The sequence below is a fragment of the Protopterus annectens genome, chromosome 10.part0, assembly GCF_019279795.1.
Source record: "Protopterus annectens isolate FY-2018-M chromosome 10.part0, PAN1.0, whole genome shotgun sequence".
NCBI classification, from domain to species: Eukaryota; Metazoa; Chordata; order Ceratodontiformes; family Protopteridae; genus Protopterus; species Protopterus annectens.
The window spans coordinates 37707630-37733467 of NC_056744.1; the positions used below are offsets into that span (position 1 = coordinate 37707630).

General features: G+C 36.9%; 2 protein-coding genes across 2 annotated transcripts in view; one reads left to right on the forward strand and one right to left on the reverse strand.

Annotated features, from left to right (window-relative positions):
• EME1 (essential meiotic structure-specific endonuclease 1) overlaps positions 1-2312 on the reverse strand; it is a 258388-nt gene extending 256076 nt beyond the window's left edge. The window contains exon 1 of the mRNA XM_044084995.1: positions 2241-2312. The gene's annotated coding sequence lies outside the window, so the exon portion shown is untranslated. The remainder of the gene's footprint in view (positions 1-2240) is intronic.
• Positions 2313-2357: 45 nt separating this feature from the next.
• The window catches only part of MRPL27 (mitochondrial ribosomal protein L27), a 192504-nt gene continuing 169023 nt past the window's right edge, over positions 2358-25838 (forward strand). Inside the window, exon 1 of the mRNA XM_044084996.1 lies at positions 2358-2442. Coding sequence (XP_043940931.1) covers positions 2379-2442 — 64 coding nt within the window. The 5' untranslated portion in view covers positions 2358-2378. The remainder of the gene's footprint in view (positions 2443-25838) is intronic.

Genomic DNA, 25838 nt, shown 5'->3' on the forward strand with positions numbered 1-25838 from the left:
CTATTAATTACCACTCCACTGTACTTCACAATCTTCTAACAACTCAATAGCTCATCTATTTAACACCGTTTTTCTCTGTCTTATAAACTACTCTTGCATCTCTTCTTACCTCATCTACAGCAGTCAAATCACTCAACTATGAATGCTGTATACAAGTCTACACCTAGAAACCAGTGTTAATTATGGACATTGTACTGTAGTTCCTATACTTATTTGATGCGGATTGTCCACTCATATCTCACTCTCACTTGTTGCTGATTTAAAGGCTTTAGCCACGTCTGTAACACGTAAAATGAAAATAAGGTATTAGGTGTTCTTAATGTTCAGGTTATTTCTTTTATCTTTTGGTTTAATAGTTAAGACTACCTATACATTACTGTAACATGCACTTTTTGTCCTCTAAACATTAACTGATAGTTCTCTGTAACATTTTTATTAGACTAGTACTAATCTTTCTTACTGTAACCTTTTATGAGCTTAACGTCTATATATTTGTGTGTGCCCACTCTGACTATCTCAGTTAACAAATGCTAATAAATAAATTATAACAGAAAACTTTAAACAATATAAATTAGAGTTTATGTATAAATTATATTTACTCTAGCTTCCAATTCCAGTTGATAACCTACTAAATATTATAGAAAATCTTTAAAAAATTCAGCAATGGTCCATGGTAAAGGTTATGGTGAGATCTGCCCACGTCTGGCCATTACATCTGGTTATTTGGGCTACATAGTCTTGACCAAACCTTTGCATGGTTAAGGAAGTTTCATCCTAATCCACACCCCTTCCACAATGTCCTGGCACTTCTCATAATGCTTTCTAAGCAACGCTATAGATGTGCTTCTATATTTCATTTTGGGGTTTATTCAAGATTCATTCTACAAATAATGTGCTTCCCTTTGTGCTCTGGCTCACAACACCATCATGCATCGCATAACTTATCTGCTTATTTAAAGGTATATTTCACTGCAGTACTCAAAATTATTTATTTTAAAGAGAGTATAGTGTGCATTATAACATTTTATACTAATTGCATTAATAAAATCTTCCAGAAGTGCATACAATTTACACTGTAGTACATAGCTCTCAAACTTTTATCAACAAAATGAGAAACACTGCCTCTCATGATGTGGAACAAAAGGGCAAAATGTGGAACACTTACAACTTCAACTAGGAAGCTCATAGGATGGTTAAAATGTGATATTATTTACTTACAGAATGGTTCGTTTAATGAAATAATAGGATTCAAGTAGTTCCATTTACCATTAACATCAGTTAAAACATTTAACACTGAATGTGTGACAGATCTTTTCACTGTGGAAATTTGAGAATATGAACTTAAGACCTCAACTGAGGTACACTCCTCGTAATGAGGTACACTTGAGAGGTGTGTACAACTTCTCAAAACGGAGCAAAAGGCAACCTGCAAAATAGCTGCTAAAATCTTTAGCTAGAAAGCTTACAGCATCATACGTCTCCAGTAAAAAATAAACATTACGAGGAACGTTTCTCATTTTGAGTCTTAAAATATCCATGTTCCCAGTAGTTGACAATGAAAAGGTCCATCACACATTCAGGGTTAGTATTTTTTTATATACTGGGTCATATTACTCAATTAAAATAAATTGTATAAGTAACACATTTTACCCTCCTGTGAGCTTCCTAGCTGATGTGAGTTAAGCTGTTAGCAAGTGCTCCAAATTTGTTTTACATTATGAGAGGCAGTGTTCTTCGTTTGGAGCTGGAAGGAGGACAACTACGTACAGCACAGTTAAAATGTATGAATGCTTTAATATATAGTATTGTAAGGTTGCAAAGAGCATACCACCACTTGTGTTGAAACTTAATATCTTCATTAACGAACGCATTACTAAAAATGTTATTATGTTATGATATGCAGATCCACAAAAGCCGAAGTATATTTGCAAGTGCCATCCAGAAGAAAGGCACGCTAATAAATGAAATGTGTCTTCTATTACAATCTAAAACTGATGACGCAGACTATTATAATCTAAAGTTGATGGCACACACTATTATAATATGCAATCAACAGGTTTAAAAAAAGTGCAGTACTCCGACACAGAATAAATGTAAATCCCAATCCAAAACAAACATTGCACGATCAGAAACCAGTACGCAAGAAAGTTAATAAGACCAAGAAATAATAACTCTTTCACCACCCCCAAAATAATGCACAAAGGTAATAACCAACTCTATAATATAATCTAAAGCTGTACCTTATGTGCTTATTAAGGATACTACGTTCCAACTTCCGCACTCCTCACACACTACACTTTTTTCATATTAATTTCAATCTGCCGCCACCGTAAACGTCCTTTCCCCGGAAGTGGAAGTTTGTTAGTGTGAAGGTTATCATGATGGCTGTGTGTTCTACGTTTTCTTCTGAAATTTTGAAACGGTTCGTTCCTTCTGTAGTAGGTAAATATTGTACACGTGTTTAGTGTTAGAATGGGTAAATGAAAGACTTGTAAAATGTTACTATGGATACGGGCTGGAGTATAGAAACCAGGAATTCAGAAAGGGTGGAAAAGTCTATGTATATAAACACTGTTGTCAAAGAAATATCGACGCTTGTGCACAGCAGTCACAGTTTATAGATTTAGTTGTATGTAACTTGGAGGATGATTAAAGTTTACAGTAGAGCTGTCAATAGTCTCTGAAGGTTATATGCAGAAAGGTAGTATATGTACTCAAATTGTTTAAGCCATGATGTTAATTTAGAGCTCCAGATTATCTAGATAGTGGGCATATCATTTGAGCCATTCTGTCATTGTCTGCCATCAGAATCTTTGTTACTATGTTTTGTTTTGTTGTTCTTATGTTGTAGTTTAATTATTGGAGAAGATTACCTCAAATACATTGTTGATCTTGTTTGTACTGTTTCCAGTTGGCTTGAATTCAGCCCAGGTCGTGGCATTATTGTTGTTGCGCTATGGCTATTGATACAGCAGTAAGAAATATGGGTATGATCTTAATCGTGGATTTGTATTTGTTGAGTTGAAAAGGACTTTGACCTTAACATAGCTTAGTAACTGGAACTTAATTATTTATGACATATACTTGTTTTTTGAGCAGGTTATTTCTGAATCCCATTCAACCTTCTGCTTGCTTTGCTTCTGTCCTTAGTTTTTATCAGCACCTTAACCTTGGATGCCCTTGGCATACAGGCACATCTGGCTTAACTTACTTAGCACTGCTAGTTGTTTTCTCTTTGGGACTGGATAACTTTTTCCACTGTATTGTGCAGTTTTCAGAATACTCTGCCCGCAGGTCTCAGTGAAATCATTAATTACTGTGAATTTAAGTGTAACTTGAAAAATGCTTTCTTGGTAAGCAGCTTTGCAGGAGACACCACACATATACACGGCCACAATTACTACAATTTTTTGATAAGTAGTATTACAAAGGGTGACACCTCACACATGACACCCATGACCACTGCCTGTTTTATGAGCTATATTAACTGCACTGTTTACGAATAGTTTCCCCTTCCTTTCACTGATATTATGCTTTTGGTTGGGCACTTAAGCCCTACACTGCTATGGTTTGATTTCATACTGTAGATATTGAAGTATTTAAGTATTAACTATATTTTTGCTATTTTTCTTTTATTTTTATTTTACACCTTTATTGAATTAGCACTTGTGATGTAGGCAAACTTACATTTATATAAAAGTAATAAAAATATATTAACAGGTTCACATGTATAAGCATTATATGCCACATATGTTGTTCTGTAGTATATAATCAAACCAACATTACATAAATTATTCAATTCCTGCCTTCTCTTAAAAAACCTCATTCCTATTCCAAACTTTTTTCTGCATGCATTGTTTCCACTTTTTTCTATTTGCTCCTGTCATTTTCTAAAGATTGTATCCTCTTCTTTTAGCTCTTTTGCCATGTTCACTACTTCAAATATGGTTGATTAGACTTTGATTTCCATTTTCTTGTAATTGCTTTTTTGGCAGCCACTGGAATTAAACTTAACAAGGCCTTACTATGTATAGGCAGTTCACATACTGTATCCGTGCTCAAACAGTAATTTCCTTAGTTACACTTATTTGCTCGCCCAGTATTCCTGACAGAGTACTCTGCAGGGAATTTTTTAATTCTACCAACCCATTACGCTGTGAGAACATATGCACCCAGGTACCTCTGTCTTCCCTATTTTTTTCAGCATTTATCTGTTTATCTGTGTAGCTTGACAATCGCGGTGGTGGTGCTGCGGTAGCATTGTCGCCTCACAGTAAGACATTGTCCTGTTCGATTCTCAGCAAAAGCATCTTATGTGTGGAGACATGCGTGTATGGGCGTACCTTCGTTGAAGGTTGTGCGTCAGGGCTGGCAACTCGGCACGTAAAAATCTATTGCCAATCATTAGCAGACTGGAGTTCCGCTGTGGCAACCCCTAACCGGGAGAAGCCGAAAGATGCAACAACATATGTGTAGCTTGACACAGGTATAATTCTAACATTGTTAATGTGCTTGCTTCAGTAACTAGTTGTACTTGCTATAATTCTGTATAATCGTACATGCTGTTTTTGTTGCATATTATTGTGTCTGGGTCATTAGTTCACCTTCCCACTTAATAACGTCTGTATCACTGGACATGGCTGGTACTCAGTTTAAGTTAAGTTTTTATTAGTAACATCAAAACATCTTGTCACTCTCTAAGTGGAATTAGTATAATTACCACATTGCTGTGGATAATAGAACTGTTGCTCCACTGAGCCTTTCATTAACTGTTTGGAAGCAGCAGCTAACCAAGCTTTCAGTCTGTCTGAGTGTTAATACTCAGCTGAATGTCCCTGTTTCACTCTTGATGTTTATTCTTATACAGATAGACAAACTGAAGCTATATTTGCAACCACAATGAAAAACACTGATTAGTGTTTAATTTATTTTTTGTATTTAGTGTTGCTAATTACAGTGTTATTACTTTTATAACATAGTTGCATAATACATGTATGTTTATAAAATGACTTTTTTTATTGTGTGTATTATAATATGGTAACCGTTTTTAAAATCTCAAGACCTGTGTATGATATTATACACAGGTGTCAATAGTGATTTTGAAGTTTGTTGAAAATGTACGCATCTGTGTAATGCCTTGGAGGAAGGTTCAGTATTCAGTTACTCTGAGTTTAAGTTTTGAATGCTCTTTTTTTCCTCTCTTTCATTCTCACACACACGCGCGTGTGACCTTTTTAAACTGTTTTTTATGCAGCTGATTATTTGTACTTTTGATGCTGCCACTCTTATCTCTGATGCCAAGAGTCAACAGACAACCCTCAAGCCTGATCTAGTGTTTTGCCTGTAGTAAGAGAGGAGACAGAGGCATCCCGATGCAGCATCATACTTGTTGCTATAATTCTTTTTGTAGTATTGTACCCACAGACCGCCCCCAGCACTTGACGGGCTGTGACATAAGGCCATTAAGACCAAGAATGACTCTCATTGAATACCCTGGTATTGTTAAGCCAAGATAGTCCTTAATTTACACCTCTAAGATCTGTCACCTTGTGCTGTGAAAACCCATTCCCTCCCCCTAGATAGCGAAGTTGGTAAAGTACCATATAATTTCCCATGTCCCTGTCAAGTCAGCTGGGACTTCTCAAACCCAGATCACCTGGTTTACAATCAAGACTCCATCCCCCTGCACGTGGAGTCAGCAGAGCCTACTGGCTTGTTGACTAGGTTTCTGTATTCATCTTTTTCACTGATTTGCTGTTAGCCTTTTCCTGTGCTTCATTCTTTTGCTCCTAATACCAACCGTATTGTTCACATTACTTCTTCCTCAGATGTTCCCCCATTGTTCTTTTTCCCCATTTTATTTATTTAAGTACTTTTGTTGATTAGGTTAATTCCTTTGGGCTAGTGCCCTCTTTTTTTTGTAGGGAAGACCTGCAGTAATATTCATATTGACTTGAGAAAGTTTTGACTGGGGCACAAGGGCCCTCCCTTTCACTATTATTTATTTATTTATTTATTTATTTATTTATTTGCTTAGTTGCTTACTTACTTTTTGATAAGTGCTGTGGAATCTTATATCCACCTGAGCTACCAGTAACTCCGACAAATAGGACCCAAGTTTAATGTCTTATCTGAATGACCAGTTTTGCTTTACTTACAACTTTTTCAAGGCCATTGCAGTCCCTGTTTCTCATCTCTTTCAACATCACTGCATAGTCTCCCCAGACTAATCTATTCAAGGCTTCTGGCCAGCACTTTACTAGTAGCTTCATATTGAATGGCAAGTCACAGCCTTCTTATTACAGTGCATTACTATCAGTAACTTCTTATTTAAATAGTCTTCCTGACAATGATCTAAAGCTGTTTCATCCACCTCTTTTCTTCTGGAAGTTGACTGACTAAAGTACTGTTTTCATTTTGACAGAAACAATGTGAGAAATCTTGGTGAAGCTATCTCTCATTTCACCCGCATTAAAGTCTAGTCTTCCTTTACATACTGTTAAATCAGTTCCTCACTACTGATTATATACATTATCTCCTACCTGTAGCACATTTCTTCTGTACTTCTGAGGCCTTGCACCAACCTATCTTTTCAAACTGCCACTTGATCTGTAACTCACTGTAATGATAGCCACCACTAAACCGGTAATGTGAACAAGTATTGCACCCTCTAACACTCTTTTAACCTCTTCCTTTTTCTGTGCTGAAAAACGTGTAGATTTTGCATCGTGCTGAGAGAGCTGTGCTGTCTATATGGACTAAGACTTTGGATCTAATAAAATGTTCAGATACTAACTTGGTAGTATGCCTTTTCACTTGCTTATTTAGTGAGTCAGAGTGGAAGTTTGTTACAGGGGAAAACCTCTGTACCAATTTGAAAATGCAAGTGCTTTGTTTAACTATGTGGTAATGAGGGCATGCCACAGTAATTGGGTGGTCTCGGTGGTGCAGCAGTTAGCGCTGTTGCCTCACAGCAAAAGTTCTTCGGTTCGATTCTCGACTGGGGTGCTTTCTGTACGGAGTCTGCATGTCCTCCCTGTGGTCATGTGGGATTCCTCCTGGTGCTCCTATTTTCTCCCACTTTCCAAAGACCTGCAGTAGGTGAACTGGGCACTCTAAATTGGCCGTAGCAGAGAGTGGGTGTGCGAGTCAGTGGTAAGAATAAACTACAGTGGCAGGGCTAGCTACCCGGTGGTGTAAACCTTGGCTTGAGATTATTGTCACTGCTGAAGTGACACCCTGATCCCATGTGCAAAATGGGAAAAGGGGTAGAGGGTGGATGGATGGAATGAGGGCTTTGCCTAAAGGTCCTAATGGGAATGGAACCATGGACTAAAAGACCATATGCTGGAGAACATATCAGAAAGTGGTAATGTCTGTTTGTGTGGTACTAGTTAACTTGTAGGTAGAGTACTGTCTACTCTTCTGGAAGACCTGAAGAGAAAATGAGGCTGTTGTCCTGGAGTTGGTGCAGAACTAAGTAGCGTGGGTGATGAGAGAAATAGAAGGTATGCTATAGAAAGAAGCTAATGGATCTTAATTCTTTTCCATGGAAAAGAAAAAAAAAGCTGTTTGGGCTATGATATAGATATGTAATGGCATAAGGTGAAAATGTTGTGATATTACCCTGGAAAGGGAGTATAGGACAGAAAGGAGTGATGTGGTGACATGGTGACAGAGCTCCATTTATTGTTGATATGAGAGAGTACATATTGATAGCCTGAGTAATAGGCAGAATCACTTGCTGGAATGAGTGACTGAAATTAAGGCAGTTGATTCCTTTTAATGCAGCTTAGAATTCTTGTAGGGATGCCACTGTGATGTGGTGGCAGTTGCATTAAACTAACTGCAGTACACGGGCAAACTAAGTGGACGAACAGTGTCCTGCTGGTTAGTTCATAAAGTGTAACCACATTACAGTACCACATTTTCATTTCACAACCAGATAAGTCAAGTGGTTCTTCTTGGACTCTCTTTAGCCACAAGCTGTTCAGTCAAGGTAAGCATTAAATGCAGTTTACCATAACAGCAAAAAAAGCAATATGTTTGCCTAAATATAAATGCCAGAAATGGGATCTGATACACCTGTCTCTGCTAATTACTTGTGGTTTACATTCCAACCTAAGGCCTGCTTGAGTTCTAACGCAATGCACAGTTTTATCTAAAAGTGTTGTTATTTAAACTGAGGAGTGCCATGAAGATATATGAATACATCTAAAGCCTACAGTCTTGTGATGTTTATCCCAACACAAGGGATTTTTATCTTCCATTTCTACTCTACTTTGTTTACTTCCTTTCATGGTGTATAGCTTCCTCTTGGACATCAAAAATTTCTGTTCTACATTGTTTGGTACATCTGTATAAACCATAAATAATAATTGTCACTCATTCAGTCAAGATAAAATAGTCTTTTTTTGGTTCTGTTCAGGGAGCTTTATTATGTACAAACACATCTGGATTGAGGCTTGATAACTTTTTAATTTAGATAAACTTATAATAAAATAGCTATTACACTCATACATGCTCACTGTTTAACTGCACTCTCAAAATGTCACTGAAGCTAGCACGTGCTTGCTGTTTATATGCACGTGCTGACCATGAAATCCTTCTTTAAGGTAATGCACGCACACACTATTCTACATCCTTCCTCTTTGAGAAATCAGTCATACAGTATTGACAACATTGATCAGCATGCAGTCAATAAAAATAATTTTTTGTCATGCATTTATACAGAATTAAATACATATAAACACTTATGTCCAGGTTACTGTGTATTTCACACTAGGTCTGGAAATAGCCAATCGTGTGACATAGAAGTTTAGAATTAGGTCCAGCAACTGGGACGATCTCTGCTGAATGTTCAGCCTTAGAGACATCAGGAACATCATCCAAATGGAAGCAGAAGTTAAGACGTTCTGCAACGGGAACATTGTCTGGATCGCTCTAAGATCTAGAGTCTATATCACGGGAACAATGTTGGGATATCGATTCTGGTACAGGAAGAAGATGTCTGTGATTTCTGCTGTACTCCACACCCTCAGATTCTACGAAGTAGGATCTCGGTGCAGTACATATACCTGTTACTTGACCAATCCAGTCGAAACCTTTCGCTGTTTGTATCTTCACTGTCTCTCCTTCTTTCAATGGCCAAAGAAATCTTCTCGATTATCATAACTGGACTTCTGGAAAGAACACTTTCTGAATAATTGGGCTCTAATTGTCCTATTCTTAGCTTTAGGCCTCAACAAACTGCAACTAATAGGCAGTGTTGTTCTGGTTTGTCTGGGTACAAGTCTCTGAGCAGGCAAGCCAAGTATATCGTCACTGGTTATGTTTCTGAGATTGAGTAGATTGGTTCTATCAGGCTTTGACCTGTTCAACTAGTCCATTCAACTATGGATATTCTGGGCTACTAGTAACATGTACAAAGTCCCATTCCTTTGCAAATTTCTGAAACAACTGACTAATAAATTGAGTACCATTGTCAGAAACAACTTTGTGTGGGCTACCATGGACTGAGAAATGATGTTACAACTTGGTGATAACAGCAGTGGATGTTAGATTAGGTAGTAAATCAATCTTAAACCGGTTCGAATAAGAGTCTGCTAATTATAGGTAATGCTGATTGTTCCACTCGAATATATTGGTGGCTAATGTCGACCAAGGTAGTTCAGGAACTTAACTTAGCTGAAGTGATTCTTTTCGCAAATGCAGTTTAGTACTATTGCATACTGAACAAGAAGAAAGTACTTTATCAATGTCTTTTGCTAGAGAAGCCCAAAATATTAACTCTTTCCCTTCTTTTGGTAGATTCAGAACCTAGGTGACCATGATGCAAAATATGGGTATATTCGTGTTGTAAGAAAACAGAAACACAAATTTTAGGACCTTTGAAAATAAGGCCATCTTCCATCAACATCTCATCTCCGTAAGGAAAATAAGTTTGCCCTTCAGGTGGTACACTAGATTGCTTTGACAGCCATCCAGCATTAATGTAGTGGTTGAGCTTTTGCAAAATTGGATTAGCTCTTCAAGTCTTGTGGTAGAAAAATTAGGCACTTCCATGACGTCAGTCAAAATTCTCTACATGAAGCTATTCCATTGTATTTCTGGGTGATCTGGATAAGGTATCAGCCAAGTAAAGAGGTTTGCCTTTTGTATAGACCATTTTTAAGTTGTACTTCTGCAATTTGAGCATTATTCTTTGTAATCTCACTGGAACTGAATGCATAGGCTTCTTTAGAATAGTAACTAGAGGTTGGTGATTAGTTTCAATCTGAATAGCTCGACCATAAATATAATCATGACACTTTGAACATGCAAATACTGTTGCCAAAAGTTCTTTCTCTGTTTGAGTATATTGCATTTCAGTTTGGGTAAGAGTTCTAGATGCATAGGCTACTGGTCTGCCTTCATGAAGAATAACTGCACTAAGACCAAATTTTGAAGTGTCACAAGAAAGAGTTACTGGTTTATTGACATCATAGAATCTTAATCTTGGTGGGGTGGCAATTTTCTGCTTAAGGTCTTCAAATGATGTCTGGTGCTGTTCCAACCAAGACCATGTAATATTTTTGTGCGTCAGTTCTCTCAAAGGTGCTGTCAACTCACTGAAGTCTAGTATAAACTTGCCTAAATAGTTGACCATACCAAGAAAACCTTGTAGAGCCTGAACATTATCTGGTGCTGGCATCTCAAGAATGGCTGTTTGCTTGGACAGGTCTGGTCACAAGCCAGTGCTAGTAAATAAATTAATTGCCTATGTAACTTCTGGTAGTCTGAATTTCCTCTTCAGAAGATTGAGCTTTAAGTTCACTTCACATGCTCTGTCTAGAGCTTTCTTAAGGTTTCTGTCATGTTGTGCTTTACCATTGCCTCCAACCAACAAATCATCTACTCTTACAGCACAAGGATAACCTGAAAAAAATTGCTCCATTGAATGCTGAAAGACTTCACTTGCAGAAATTATTCCAAATGGCATCCTGAGGAATCTATATCTGCCAAATGGGGTACTGAAAGTAGTCAGTAATGAGGATTTGTGATCTAGCATCACTTGCCAAAATCAACTTTTTGCATCTACGACAAACTGTCTCTTGGACCTAATAATGACTGCACAAGGGTTCAGACTACATAGAATAACAAGCTGCAACAGTTCCCAGCCCAATAACATGAAAGCACTACTGAGCCTTTGGTTTGAATTTCTTCACCTCTATAAGCAACAAGTTTCGCACAACTAGCCACATTGAGGTGTTCATTAGTCCTTACATTAGCAAATGTCTGCTGACATAACATTACACTTTGAGCCAGTGTCCACTTTAAGCTCAGTGGTTTTACCATGGATCTGGACAGCACAAAACACTTCATTCTCTGCCAACAAATGCATCAACCTTTTCACCAGCTACTGATACACCATCTGTGTAGAAAATAGGGCTGCAGATCTTTTAAAAAAAAAAAAAAAAAAAAAAAAAAAGAAAAAACATAAACTGTTTTCCCCTATTCTATTCAAATCGGCTCTAATCTATACTGTCTTTAGTAAACAACTTATTGGTATTTCTTTCTTGACTGTATTTTGCAAATGTTCTTCTGTATATATTTTCAAGTCTGTACTTAATATCAGTTCTTATTGTATATTGTTTTATTGTATATTGCTTGTTGTGTTGCACATGGAGCTTTTCTCCCCGGGCCTCTTCTGAAAATGGACATGTATCCAGCTAGACTAGCCCGGTCAACAAATGTAAAATAAAATAAATAAAATATATGATCAACTTGCTTTTTCAAGTGACCCTTCTTTATAACTGTGTGAGGTTTGCTTGATTTGCAAAACTTTTGAAAATGGTTCAATTTCTTTTTACATTTGTCATTGCTGAGCAAATGCTAAGCATTTTTCTCTTTTAGACTCATGATTGGCACCGTAATTGCAACAGTTAATAAAGCTGGATTTTGGCTTTGCTGACTCACCCTTCTACTGCACTGCGCATGTCCTTTTCATAGAAATTGCTGGAAAACTATGGGGACTCCCAGAAAAACCTGCAGGGATTGCAGCTTTTATGTGCTTTAGGCCTGCTTCTGCTAGCCACATATTGCATGCTGTCTACACTTACTCGGGAGCTTGCTGCAACCATGCTCTTATCACTTACAAGCATGCTAGTATGCCTTTCCCGTAATTTTGTGGACTTGACAGATCTCGATTGCTTTGCTCAGCATTAAGTCACTGTCACAAAGCAAAATCTTTCGCACTGCAGCACTATTAATACAACAGACAAGCCAGTCCTTTATCAGCTAATCTTTTAAGTCACCAAACCAACATGTTTTAGCTCTGTTTCTCAGGTCAGTTATATAAGCTGCAAAAGTTTCCCCAGTTTTTCTAAAACAAATGCTTCTGTAATGTAATATTTGTCTGGGGGTTATACATTTCCCTGAACGTGCGCTTCAAACACTTGGGGTCTTCCCTTGATTCAGCCTGTACAACAATATGAAGTCACCACTTCTGAGTGTAAGAAACATTTCAAAATAACTGCACTGTGCGAATAAACTGAGCAGAGGAAGCTCAGAGTAAGAAACATTTCAAGTAGCTGCACTTTGCAAATAACCAGTACATAGCACACTGAAACTTTCCCAAAATAGTGGTCTGTCTGTCTGTCCTCTTTCGGCTTTTCCCGGTTAGGGGTCGCCACAGCGGAACTCTGGTCCGCTAATGATTGGCAGTAGATTTTTACTTGCTGGCTTGCCTGGCCTAACGCACAACCTTCAACGAAGGAACGCCCATTCATGCATGTTGACACACAGAAGACGCTCTAACTGAGAATCAAACGTGCAACGTCTAATTGTGAGACGACAATGCTACCGCAGCACCACCACTGCAGTATTCCCAAAATAGTGGTACTTTTGCTAAATAACTCTTTACAGTGCAAGAAACGCTCTGTAATTGCGGCACTTTGTGAATAGACACACCCAGCACAAGAAAATGTTCAAAATGGCTGTATTCTGGCTGTACTTCATGAAATAGTTGCACTTTGCACACAACTAAACACTCCAGAATAAATTCACAGTAATAAGCACACACTGTAAGCACTTTTACACACTTCAAGATACTTCAAATAACTCTAGTTATTCCCTGAATACAATGTGAAATAGTAGTTATGCCAAAACACGGTACTTTGCAGTCGCCTTGCTTTATTTATGCTTGATGTGCCCGTTTTGCCCTTATTATATTCGTTTTGCTCATTTAATCTTTTTCCATGCCTATTATACTTTTCTTGTGGTAATTTTACTCTAAACATGCCTGTTTTGCTTTAAGCATGCTAGTTTTGCAATTCCGAGGTAATTCCAAACCCCTTGTATGCTTTTCTGGTAATCATTTTGTCCAACATCTTAATTTTAAACATTTTGTTTAATTAATTATCCTTTTGTGCCTCTCGCTTGTTTAATAATGTGGTCTGTGCCCTTGTAATGTTCCATTTTTATAAAATAAATAGTCTGTGCAAGTTTTCATTACCTTTGGTTCGTTTCTGGCTGTCTTTTGTGCTTGTGTCTCTCAGTTTACCTTCACTGTTCTCTGCACCTCGTAGCTCTGAAAAGCAGTCTCTGGAATCCCAGTTCTGATTCCATGTCGCTCGTCCAGTCAGGATAAAATAGGCGAGTCTTTCTGGGTTCTGTTCAAGCAGCTTTATTATGTACAAGCACATCAGGATTGAGGCTTAATAATTTTAACTTGAATAAACTTCTAAACTAGCTATTACACTCATACATGCCCCCTCTCTGGTTGCAATCTCAAAATGTCACTGATGCTAGCACATGCTATGTGCTGACCATGAAACACTTCTACACACACACACACACACTATTCTACAATAGTCATGTCAGAAATGTGGCTTAAACCTTACATGCCTCATGAACAGTTGTGTGGGATTATACTGTACAAATATGTGAAATGTTGTCACCCCCCCAATAAATAAATAAAATAAATAAAGAAAGAAAGAAGGACCAGAAATAACGAATGGAAAAAATAAATTGGAATTTCTTCCCTAATATTTTTCGACATTTAAGTGCTATAGGCTAGTTGAAACTACTTTTATTTATATTGGCTGAAAATATTTCATACTGTTTCGTACATGTTTAGGTCTTAAAGAATGTATGCCCAATTCAAAAGTCAAAAGGAAAAAAGGTAAAACATGTTCGTGTAGTAAAGTACAATGAAAGTGGTGTGTATTCATAGTGGGCATCCAAAAACAAATGCAATCTTATGACCAGAAATGACAAGTGTGATGTCAAGAGGTTATGCCACGCTAAAGGAAACTGAATTGGAATTTTTTTTTCTTTTCTATCTTATTCATCGGCAACCAATATTTTTGTTCCACTGACTTAGGAATGTGTGACTTTTTGTTATTTTGAATATAAAAGAAAATGTAATCTCCTTTGGAAAGTGTAGAGTCTCTAAACTTGCTGACTTCTCTTGTGAATGTGACAAAGATGGAAGAATCGGGGAATTATGTTATGTGATAGAATTGCTAAGGACTTAAAGGCGTGCATACCTGTAAGCCACATAAGGGTGGAATTGAGGAAAGGAAGCCGACTTGGAAATGCATTAGCAATTTCTGTTGCTGCAGGACTGATGTGATTAAGCTTTTGTTCTTGAGAAACTTTGCTGTGACAGATTAATAAAACTGGTCTAACTGCTTGTTTATGTTCATCATATTTATCACTGCTGTAGCCTTAGCTGTATGTGTTAAATCCTACGAAGGATATAACAGCTGTGGACTTTCCAAGGTAGCTGCACAATGATCAACAACTTAATTTCAGCTTTTCCAGTTTGAAAAAAGAAACTGATAGATAATGACCAGTAATTCTGCCTGTTTTAGTAAAATTCAGTTACTGGCTAGTAAGTGCACTTCCTGGCTACCAGCAAAGAAGAAACTGGGAGAGCCTGAAAGAAAATCAACTAGACTAGAAAGGTGAAAAGAAAACGCTTACTGGGAAGAATCCTGCAGCTCTTCAGCAAAAAAAGTAGTTCAGGCTCCAGCTGTGATGCAAGAGATTACCTCCAGTAATTTAGATGAAGAAAAAAGAGCCCATTGTGCACAGAGCTGATAAAAAATAAATCAAGCATTAGAGTATATCCACTTCAATATTAAAAGGATTGGAAAAATGTGGAAGAAACTTTAAAATGCTATTCAGATGAACCGGTAAAACTGCAAAAATAAGTGGTTGAAATGAAGAAAAGGCTGGCTGAATAGGAGTCTGCTCAAGAAGAGCTGTTTCAAAAAAAATGGTAGTGTTACAGATCAGAGGAAAACCTGAGATTTTCTACTGTAACAGAGAAACTGGAAGGAGCAGTCTGTATTAATTTTATGAAAGCACAAATAAGTAACTGGTATTCCACAGCATGATTTATTATTAGCCAAGGTTGCAACTTAATACTGTTCTCCAATGTTTCCATTTTAAATTGTAAGCGTGCTGAGCTGGGTCTAAAGAACTTTTAGTTTGTCCCCCCATTACAAAATGGCTAACTCCTAACCCTAACTAATGAGTAGTCTACCCTCTGCCCTCTAACAATGTTGTTGTTGTGTCTTTCGGCTTTTCCTGGTTAGAGGTCGCCACAGCGGAACTCCGGTCCGCTAATGATTGGCAGTAGATTTTTACGTGCTGGCTTGCCGGGCCTAATGCACAACCGTCAACATCTAAACTTAAAATAACACTTGATTTGTATAAAACCTTAACAAATAGACCAAAAATTATATTAAAAACATTAAACCTACAGCCAGTATAACTAAGAGCTCAAATACTTACCTCACGGCTCTAGGAAGCCTTAGGAAACCTTGTAGACTGCAAAAGTGACTATTCCCTTAATTTGTTGTACTATAGCTTTATTATAACCCCTCTCCATAAAAGAGTCTGCCATCTCTTTCATCTCCAACTCAAAAGTTACATCTTTCGTGCTAAGTTTGCTAGCTCGCATGAGCTGTCCTTTTCTCATACCTTTAAAAATATGCCTTGGGGTGCAAGCTTTATGGATGCACGTACTTATTAACTTGTACATCTTTCCTGTCAATTTTAGAGTTGAAGCATACATCTCTAGAGATAACTATATCCAGAAAATTAATCTCATCAAAGGATGACTTCACTTCAAATCTTAAGAAGTTTGTGGTCGTATGCAAAAAATTCTACAAATGCAATAAGTTCTTCCTTTGTGCCATTCCATAACAGGAAGACATCGTCCACAAACCTTTTAAAGAAAACTAGATGTTCATTTTTATAACGCGTCTCTACTTCTGAAAAAATGTATTGTTCTTCACACCTAGCTAGAACTACATTAGCATAGGTATTAGCTTTTGGTGTACCCATACCCATAGCCACCCCCAGATACTGATGGTAACCATCATCATTAAAAATAAATATGTTATTATTTAGGACATAATCCAGCATACAACATGACAAGTTCACTTTCACTGTATCATATATCTTATGTATTGTTAAATATTCCCGTACTGATTCAATTCCATACTCCTTGTGAATAATGGTAAAAAGTGACCTAATGTCCATAGTTACTAGAAGAATGTCAGAACATGTATTAGAGACCAGTCATTTAACATTCATAAAAAATCACGAGCATCTTTAATATAACAGTAACTTAAAATAGCAGCTAATAGTCTATTCACATGTTTAGAAATGGCTACTGCGGCCCATTTCTTTCCTGACACAATATGTCGCATTGGTGACCTGACTAAACTCTTATGGATTTTGGGTAGTCCATAAATAAAAGGTGTAACTGGGTTGGCCATATACAAATAATTATATGTCTGTAGTGTAATTGAACCATCCATCAATATTTCATATAAGAAGGTTTTAACCTTCATAATAACATCCGATATAAACTTCCAGTTAACTTTCACAAAAGTTGAAATATCAGATAAAAATTCATTCATCCACTCATCATATTGCACTACATCCATAATAACTATTTTCCCCCTTTAATAATTATATCTTTGTTCAAACATAATGAAGTTAGTGCATCTTTCTTCACTACTAAGGTTAAAAAACTTACTTCCCTTTTGATTAGCAAAATTGAGCTCATACAGTTCTTTTTCACACATACTCACAAAAGCTTTTACAGTGGGTGTACTATTGGGTGTAAATGTGCTAGCTCGTTTTAAAGCATTATTAAATTGGGAATTTTTATATAACAGCTGTAAATCAACATTTCTCACAAAACACCTTAATTCAGTAAGCATATAATTCACATCACCTGGAATTGAAGGCACAAATGTCAGACCTTTACTAAAAAGTTTCAGTTCTGCAGTCAATACACAGTTCGATAGATTAAGCACATTAGTCACTCTTGTATTCAGGTTTTCACCTTTTTGTTTTTTAGATCTTGTCCTAACTTGCTGGTCTTGTAGCCCCTCTGGTCCATTTCTTCTTGATAGTTTCTCGTCTGTTTCAGATGGCTGCTGTGACCTCTGACCCCTTTCACTACCACAACCACTTCACTGGCTATCACGTCACTACCCGCAAGAAACCCTACTACTCAGATTTTAACATAGACTGGGGAATCTGTTCCTCATAATCCCCAACCACCCATATTAACCTGCATGCATTTACACAAATCATAACCACCCCTACCAGGATAGGTAAACTCAACCAAAAAGAAAGCATACTTGGACTTGAATACTCATAAATAGTCACCCCCAACTGTACACCTCTGGGACCCTCCCTGATGACCTAAGCGATCACCTTCTCACATATGTAATTAAGCACAAAGCCATTAACCCCCAGCATCCCTTACTTAGAAAGGTTAGAAACAAAAAAAAAAAAACTCGCTGCAAAATTCCAACAGTGACTAAACTCATGTAATTGGTCTATTCTAAAAGACCTCCCCTGTAGAGGAAGCACTTGTATACTTTAATAACAAATTCCTTGAGATCCTTGATTTGCATGCACCTGTTTGCTCAAAAAGGACAAAGGACAAAGGCAAAGACTGCGCCATGGCTTTCTAAAGAGTCTAAATTCAAAATTACCCTTGGAAACAAAGCCTAGGCTTTATGGCGTTCTACTAAAGACCCCCAAGATCACATTAAATGCAGGGAATCTAGGAACAAAACCAAAAAATAAATTTTACAAAACAAAAAAACAATACTACTGTAATTTACAAACAATAAATCAAAATAACCCTCAGAAGTTTTGGGTAGGTTTAAAAAAACTACTACATCCTGGACAAACTTCAACCCCTATCCCTGCTGCTACTATTGATAAACCCCTGAAGAAGTTTCAGACGGTTTTAACAGATTCTTTACTGAAACAATTCAAGCCCTAGCTAGCCAACTACCTCCTTGCTCCCCTGGCCTTTTAGGTACCACCCCTAGAAACCTACTGCTGTTCAGCCTCCAACCAGTCACCACTTCACTTATCTGTACCTTGATAAAAAAATTAAAACCCACAATGCTCTCTGCTGATCACTTCCCTGCCGAGTATATACAAAAATCAGCTGATGCTATTGCTTACCGTCTCAGTACTAATCAATCGAACCATAGCAGAAGCTAAAATTCCCACCATCTGGAAAATATCTTATGTAATCCCACTTCACAAAGCAGGCAGCTCTACTGAATTATCCAATTATAGGTCAATAGCTATACTCTCTCCACTTGCAAAGATTATGGAAAAATGTATTCGTAGACAACTGATGCACCACCTAATCCAGAATCACCTTATGGCAGACATTCGTCATGGCTTCTGACCTCACCACAGCACTATTTCAGCCCTCCTAGCCTTTCCAATACCATAAACCATAATCACAACAATAATTATATATCCTCAGCCCTCTTCTTGGATCTTTCCAAGGCATTTGACATGGTTGATCACCAACTTTTAATCCACACCTTGCAAACATTCTGCCTAGGTACTAAAGCCCTTCAGTGGTTTCAATCCTACCTGAGTGGTAGACAGCAGGCTGTCCTTTGGCCAAACAAACTCTCTAACCTCCTACCTAACACCCTTGGGGTACCACAAGGTTGTATACTAGGGCCCTTGCTGTTCTCCATCTTCATTAACGACTTTTATACTGTCATCCCAAAAGTCAGCTGTATCCAATATGCTGGTGACTGTACCCTGATTTAGTCGGCCACATCTCCAACAGAGTTATGGTCAGCTACCCAGACCACCTTCAGTGCAATAGAAAACTGGCTTTCTGAACGTCGACTGATCCTAAATCACAAAAAAACTAAAAATGTTGTTTTTCTCACCAACACATATGTCTACTGCATTCACCTTAACCATAAATGCAAATGATGGCACAATAATCTCCCCTGACCCCTCTACAAAACTATTAGGTGTCATTATAGATAATAATCTAAAAATTCGACCTACATGTTAACCAATCTATCAAAACCATCAATAAAAACTCTACAGAATAAAAGCCTTCCTAACCCCCCCCCAGCTAAAATCGCCATAGCTTGCTCTCAACTTCTTTCAACTCTTCTGTATGCATCCCCTCTACTCTCTAATTTAAACAAGTCTGTCCTTAATAAACTCTGTGTGCTACAACCACATTGCCAGATTTGCCACTGGGCTGCCTTTTAGGACATCATTGTATCAATCTAAACCAGCTTGGGTGGCTTGAACTACCCAGCCTAATGCAGTATAACCAAACTGATTATGGCCTATAAAATCCTCTCTAGTCCGGACAATACTCCTGCACTAAAAAATATTATTACCCCTTATAATAATCCAAGACTGCTTCGATCCTCTAACGGACTACTTTTTCAGACTAACAAAATTAATAACTCAGCCAGTGACTCTTGTAAACTCTGTAGATAGATTCTGGAACTCTCTTCCAGCTGATATTACTTTTACTTTCCACCCTAGGCCAATTTAAAACAAGACTCCTAAACATTTGACACTTAACTGGCTATGTTAACGTATAAAGCCTGGCTAACGCTCCTGACTTATACTCTGGATTAACTCTAACCTGTGGTATTTGTTTAACTTGCTTATGTAAACGTATCAAGCCTGGCTAACGCTCCTCTAGAATGAGTAAAAACTGTTAATCAGCTTAACTCTGTAAATTAATCCTGACTTATACTCTGGATTAACTCTAACCTGTGGTATTTGTTTAACTTGCTTATGTATGTAATCACTGTAAATATTTTATTTGTAACATATTATGTTGTATCTGCTTACCTTGGAGCTTTTCTGCCCGGGCCTCTGCTGAAAATGGACATGCATCCAGTCGGACTATTCCAGTCAACAAATGTAAAATAAATAATTGAAAGGGTGCATTGTGTGCGCGCTCCAAACCTGGCCGTGAGAAAGCCGCCAAGACTTGTATTAGTAAAGATGCAATCATAACAGAAAGAGTTGATCCTGACAATACTGTGGCAGAAGGGCAAAATATTAAAAATTTGAGACAGTAGTGTGTTTGTGGAAAATTATTATTTACTGTATACTAGGCAGAAGAGAACCAAATTTATCCCAGCATTCAGGAAATGTTGAGAGGTAGGTGTGATCAAGCAGCTCTATCCAGCTATCTTCAGAATATTTTCCCCAGAGGATTAAAGTCTTGTTCCAATAAAAAGTGAGCCATCAAACAGAAGGGGACTCTGCTTCTCATTTATCTGATTATAAAGCTTATAGAGAGACTTTGCCAGTGAAACCTTTTCCAGTGTTCCAAGGGAAAATGCCGGAGAGAGAGAGAGAGAGAGAGAGAGAAAGCACAGGAGTTGATGAAGAGAATGGGGAGTACTTTAAACTTGAACCAGAGTTGGGGGGTGGAGATGAACAAGAAGAAAACCAGCAACACTGAAATTGGGGAATAAATGTGAGACTCTAAAGCATCAATCACATTTTATGAAGTATGGCTTTACAAGAAAAAGAGGCTGAGAAAGATTGGAATTTTGTTAGATGGGGGTGACAGGTATGTGCCCCATTTTATGTTATTGATGTTTAGAAAGACACTGAAAGGTAAAAGTAGCCGTAAGAAAAAAATGTTATTCTTAACAGTATTTGTATAAAACATTTCTTGATGTAAATTGCATGTTAAATAATAAAACGTTTTTTATGTTGTGTGATGAAGATATTACAGTAAACAAATACTTTTTCCCTTTGTAATGCGTACTTCTCTTTCTACATCTTTAATTTTAAGAAGAGATTAACTGAGCAAAAACATGTTTGAGTTAATGGGCTGTAATCTTGGACTGGGGGGATGGGGCGTAAATGTGTACTGAATAAATGTAATATGTAGAGTCGAAATGTTATGCTTTACAGTTGCATAGGTGAATGTACAGATCAACGCCACAGTGATTTAGTCAAATGACATTATTTTTTGTTTAAGCAGGTATTGTGTTTGGGTTTTTTGGTTTATTTAAATGAGACTACAATGCTATGAATAGTTCTCCTTCAGCAAATAAATGTTCAGTGTTAAAGAAATAATCTGTTCTCCTTGAAACAAACTTACTAAAGTGAAGGCAATAAATTGAAAGATTTGGACATTGTTTACTGAGAAAAACATAAAATTAAAAGGTATAAGGACAAGCAGCTCAGTAAAAATAAAGTTTGAAATTATTGGGAGTGAGTAAGAGCAGCTTTTTTGGTAAGTAAATACTTTAATGGATATACTAGAACAATGTATCATTTAGTTTTATTTAAATATGTCGAGTGCACGTTTTATTAAGGCTGAAGGTTGGTGTTTTCTGAAAGCATATAAGCTGTTTTTTACATCTGAGAAAGGAGAAAAGATAAGACAATAGCAGATCGCAATTAATGTAAGTAGGAGCACAGGCTGTACTATGGACTTTAGCATGGATAACCTTAATTACAGGCTCATGAATGCCTGTGTATGCAGCTGCTGATTTTGGACCATTATTCCTATCAAGAGGGTTAAGATTTATTATTTGAAGATTACATAGTTTTGTGTATTTAAGTTACTATTGTCTGGGATGTGTAGTGTTTTTTTGTTTGAGAGTTTTCATTAAAACAGTCTTGTAAAATATGACATTGGTTCAACTGGAGATGACAAGAAACAACTCTATAAAGGATAAACCTGCCAAACATTAGTGGATGCATGTAACAAAAAAGCTGGAAATAGATATTTAGAAAAGCTGTTATATGTAATGGGTGGAAATAATTCTTATAATGGCTACATTACACACATTATTTTGGAATGTGAATGGCTTCACAGGTCAACAAAAATCAGAATATTGAATTATTTTAAGAAATGCAAACAGCAATGCTAAAATATATTAATTTGGAAAGACATGAGTATGTAGATTTGTTAAAGAAGGGGTTTTGGGATGGATATTCAGCAGACTGTCAGGGACAAAAGAAAATGTGAGTAGTTATACTAATTGCTAGAGAAGATCCAACAATGATACAAAGATATCAATGGTAGATCTGTAGTAGTAGCAGTAGTAAGGGTCTACTGGTGAGGGAGGGGTGTTGGCTGGCATGTATTTTTTCCACTTAAAACTGCTGTTATGATGCTTAAGTATTTTTTGGGAGAAATAGACTGCCCTCAGAATGGAATTTGGAAAAGGAGCTTGATTTGCAACAGTGAAGATGTATCGGGGAGCCTAGAAGGGAAAGTATAACAAAAGAGGGAAGATTTCTGAAGAAATTTATGAAAATGTCTGGTATGTAATTCAATAGTAGGAACTCTGGAATTTACATATTCGTTAGGGTACAATAATTGAAAGCTTCGACATGCATTCAGTAACAATTACCCTGTGTTTTTATCCTAGTTTGTGCATGATTTGAAATAAAGTACAAATGAGAGACCTCTTTCCTTTTTAAAAAAAGTTAATTTAATGTATGGGTAAAGGAAATTATTGAAGAGTTATTAGGGAAGGAAGAAATTGCTTCAGTAGTTATAGCTAGTATGTGGGATAAAATGAAAGTGGAGTTTAAAAACAGGGTAGAAATAAAATAAAAAAGATGTGATTAAGAAGTAATGAGAATTATTGTGAGGGGCTGACAGACTTTAACTTTAATGTATTGCAGAATAAGGGGACTCTCACAGAAAAAGAACAGGTACAATTGCAGAGCTAAAGAGAAATAAGGGAGGAGCTGGATAATATGCATAAGTTTAGAAAGATAGTTTTTGTGCTCTGGAGTTAATATCAGAAACATTTAGCCCAATGATTTAGGCAACAAAAACAGAAAAGGTTGTTGCCAAACTTAGGGAGTCTATAGCAAAACAAAAAATAATAATAGTAATGAGAGATCCTGTAGAGGTATTAGAGATATTTCAGAAATGTTATGACAATATGTGTAAAGCAGAGGAATGTGGAATTAAAAAAAAATACAAATAGAAATCTTTATGGAAGACTTGTATGCCAAGGTTAGAGGTAGATGAGGCACAACAGTCAACAGTTAAGATGGGTATCGATTGGATAAAAACAGTGACATTTAATCAGTCTGCAGGAAAGTCTCCAGGAATAGATGGTATTCCTGTGGAAGCTTAGAAACCAAGAAGGAAGAAAATGATGAAGATTTGGAAGGTTTAGTTTAACATTATTTTAAAAATAGGTGAAGCACCAACAACCTGGAAGAAAGCTGCTGTGGTGGCTGTAAAATATAAAGATGGAAAAGACCCATTAGATCCAACTTTTAATAGACCAATTTTAATTTTAAATCATGATCGTAAAATGTTTATAATAGTTAAAAGAATAACAAAGATGTTGCCAAAATTGATAGATATAGATCAGTGTGGTTTTATGGAGGGGAGGCAAACATTTGACCACATTAATAGAACAATGGTTAACTGTAGAGAAGCAGAATTTAAGAAAATACCGCTGTTGTTGTTGGGTCTTGATCACTGAAAGCATTTGACAGAGTAGGCTGGGATTTTATGAATAGGGCAATTGGAGCATTTTCATTCCCCGATACAATAATAACGTTAATTGGGAAGATATATGAGGGATATAGGCAAAAAAATTAAGTGGGAAGGTTCCTCTTTGATAAGTTGTGTCTGAACAGAAGAACCAGCCGGGGGGGGGGGGTCTTCTTTCCCCTTTGTTATTTTTGTAATAGTTACAGCTATTGGCAAAATAAATAAATAAATAAAATATAAAGGACTCGGAAATTTAACAATGTAGTTGAATTGGTAATCAAGAAAACGTTGCTTTATTTGCAGACAATAGTATTTTGTACATGATAAAACCGGAAAAGGACATCTGGTACATTACTTGTACTTCTGACTTGTATGATGGAAATTTACTCTCTTTCCTTGACCTTGCAGTAAGTCCAGCAGTACAGATACTCATAAGCATTAAATACTCTTACCACATTACTAAACTTAAACTGTCAATATGTCTCAACTTATACCTAATTGTGGCATCTTGCGTCATTCACCACAACCTCTTATTTATTGTAACCAATGTATTTGCTAATAATAACCTGTACTGTACTGTAACTTGGGTAGTTTGCTAATAACTAGCCTCTACCCTTATTCAGTTATGCTGCATATCTCTACTATATTGCAATCTGTTGCAATCAGTGTAGTCAGTTTTTGCTGTGTTTGTTAATTATTAATTAGAATTCTCTAATGTATGTAATAGTTAATTATGATTGTATCAAAGTGCTACTCATTTGTTTCTGTTGTATGTTACTTTTATGCAGAACTTTTCTCGCCGGGCCTCCACTGAAAATGGGCTCTCTATGGCCCAGTGGACCATTCTAGTAAACAAATGCAACTAAATAAATAATGTTAACACCCTTTCTACAAATTGTGTGGTGGTGCTTTTACATATGATATTCTGACTCTACTGTTTGGGGGGGGGGGGGGTTGGTGGACAGAACCTGCTTCCAAGGATCAGAAGGGTTAGGTTGTAGTTTCTTGTTTACCTTGTTGCAAAATGATGTCAGGGATGCACTACTTAGACTTAGCAACTCTATGGAGTCTGTAAATATATATTCATCAGTGCTGTTTTTAATGATGAAAGGATATCTGTTCTAATATGAAATGCTGGTTTATATAATGCAAGTCATGCAACTGCTCAGAAGTAATGAGTTTCAACTTATTTATTGAAATTGTTCCATCTGCAAGATTTATCCACAGCAGTTTTAAACTTGCAAGTTCATTTTTTTACGGTGTGAATATGTCTGGTGATGACCTTTCACTATAAGTAATTGTAGATAAACCTGTTTTGCTAGTGATTGTTACAATGTGGGCATATGGGCATTAGTTGTTTTTCCAGTAAGGTAACTAGATTTGTGAAACTAAGGCACATTGACTAGGATACTCTCCCTGGTTATAATCATTTGAAAAACGTGAACCTTGTAATGCTAGAAGTGTATTGCCCAAAGTTGATTAATTCTAGCTCACTGAAGTGTTCGTAAAGGTAGATATATTTTGTCATCACAGAAATTTGGTTTTGTCCAGACTGTCAACAACTGTCTCAAAAAGGATGCTCATTCCAAACCTTATTGAAACCCAGGTTAGTGGGGACATTTTATGTCGGTAAGAGATGCTACTCTAGTATGATGCATAATGACAAGAGTTAATTAGAAAGTAGGATTTCTCCAGTGATTCTACTAAAGTAGCTGTCCTCATCCAAGGGCTCACTGGAATTATGTTCCAGTCAGTCAGAACTCTAATTGAATCTCAAAGTAGAGTTATTTTCTGAGTGCTTCATCTGCTCTGCAAACTCAGCATCTAAACTTCAAAAACTTGCCCAAAATGGCCGTACATCTACCGAAACATGGATGACCAACAACCATCTTGTGCTCAACTCTAATAAAACTAAACTCCTGGAGAGTATTTGGGAATTTCTTCACATTTTATTTCTTAAACCCAATGCATTTTTAAATATGTTTTGATCAGTTTTTGACTGGTTTGAGATGTACTGTAT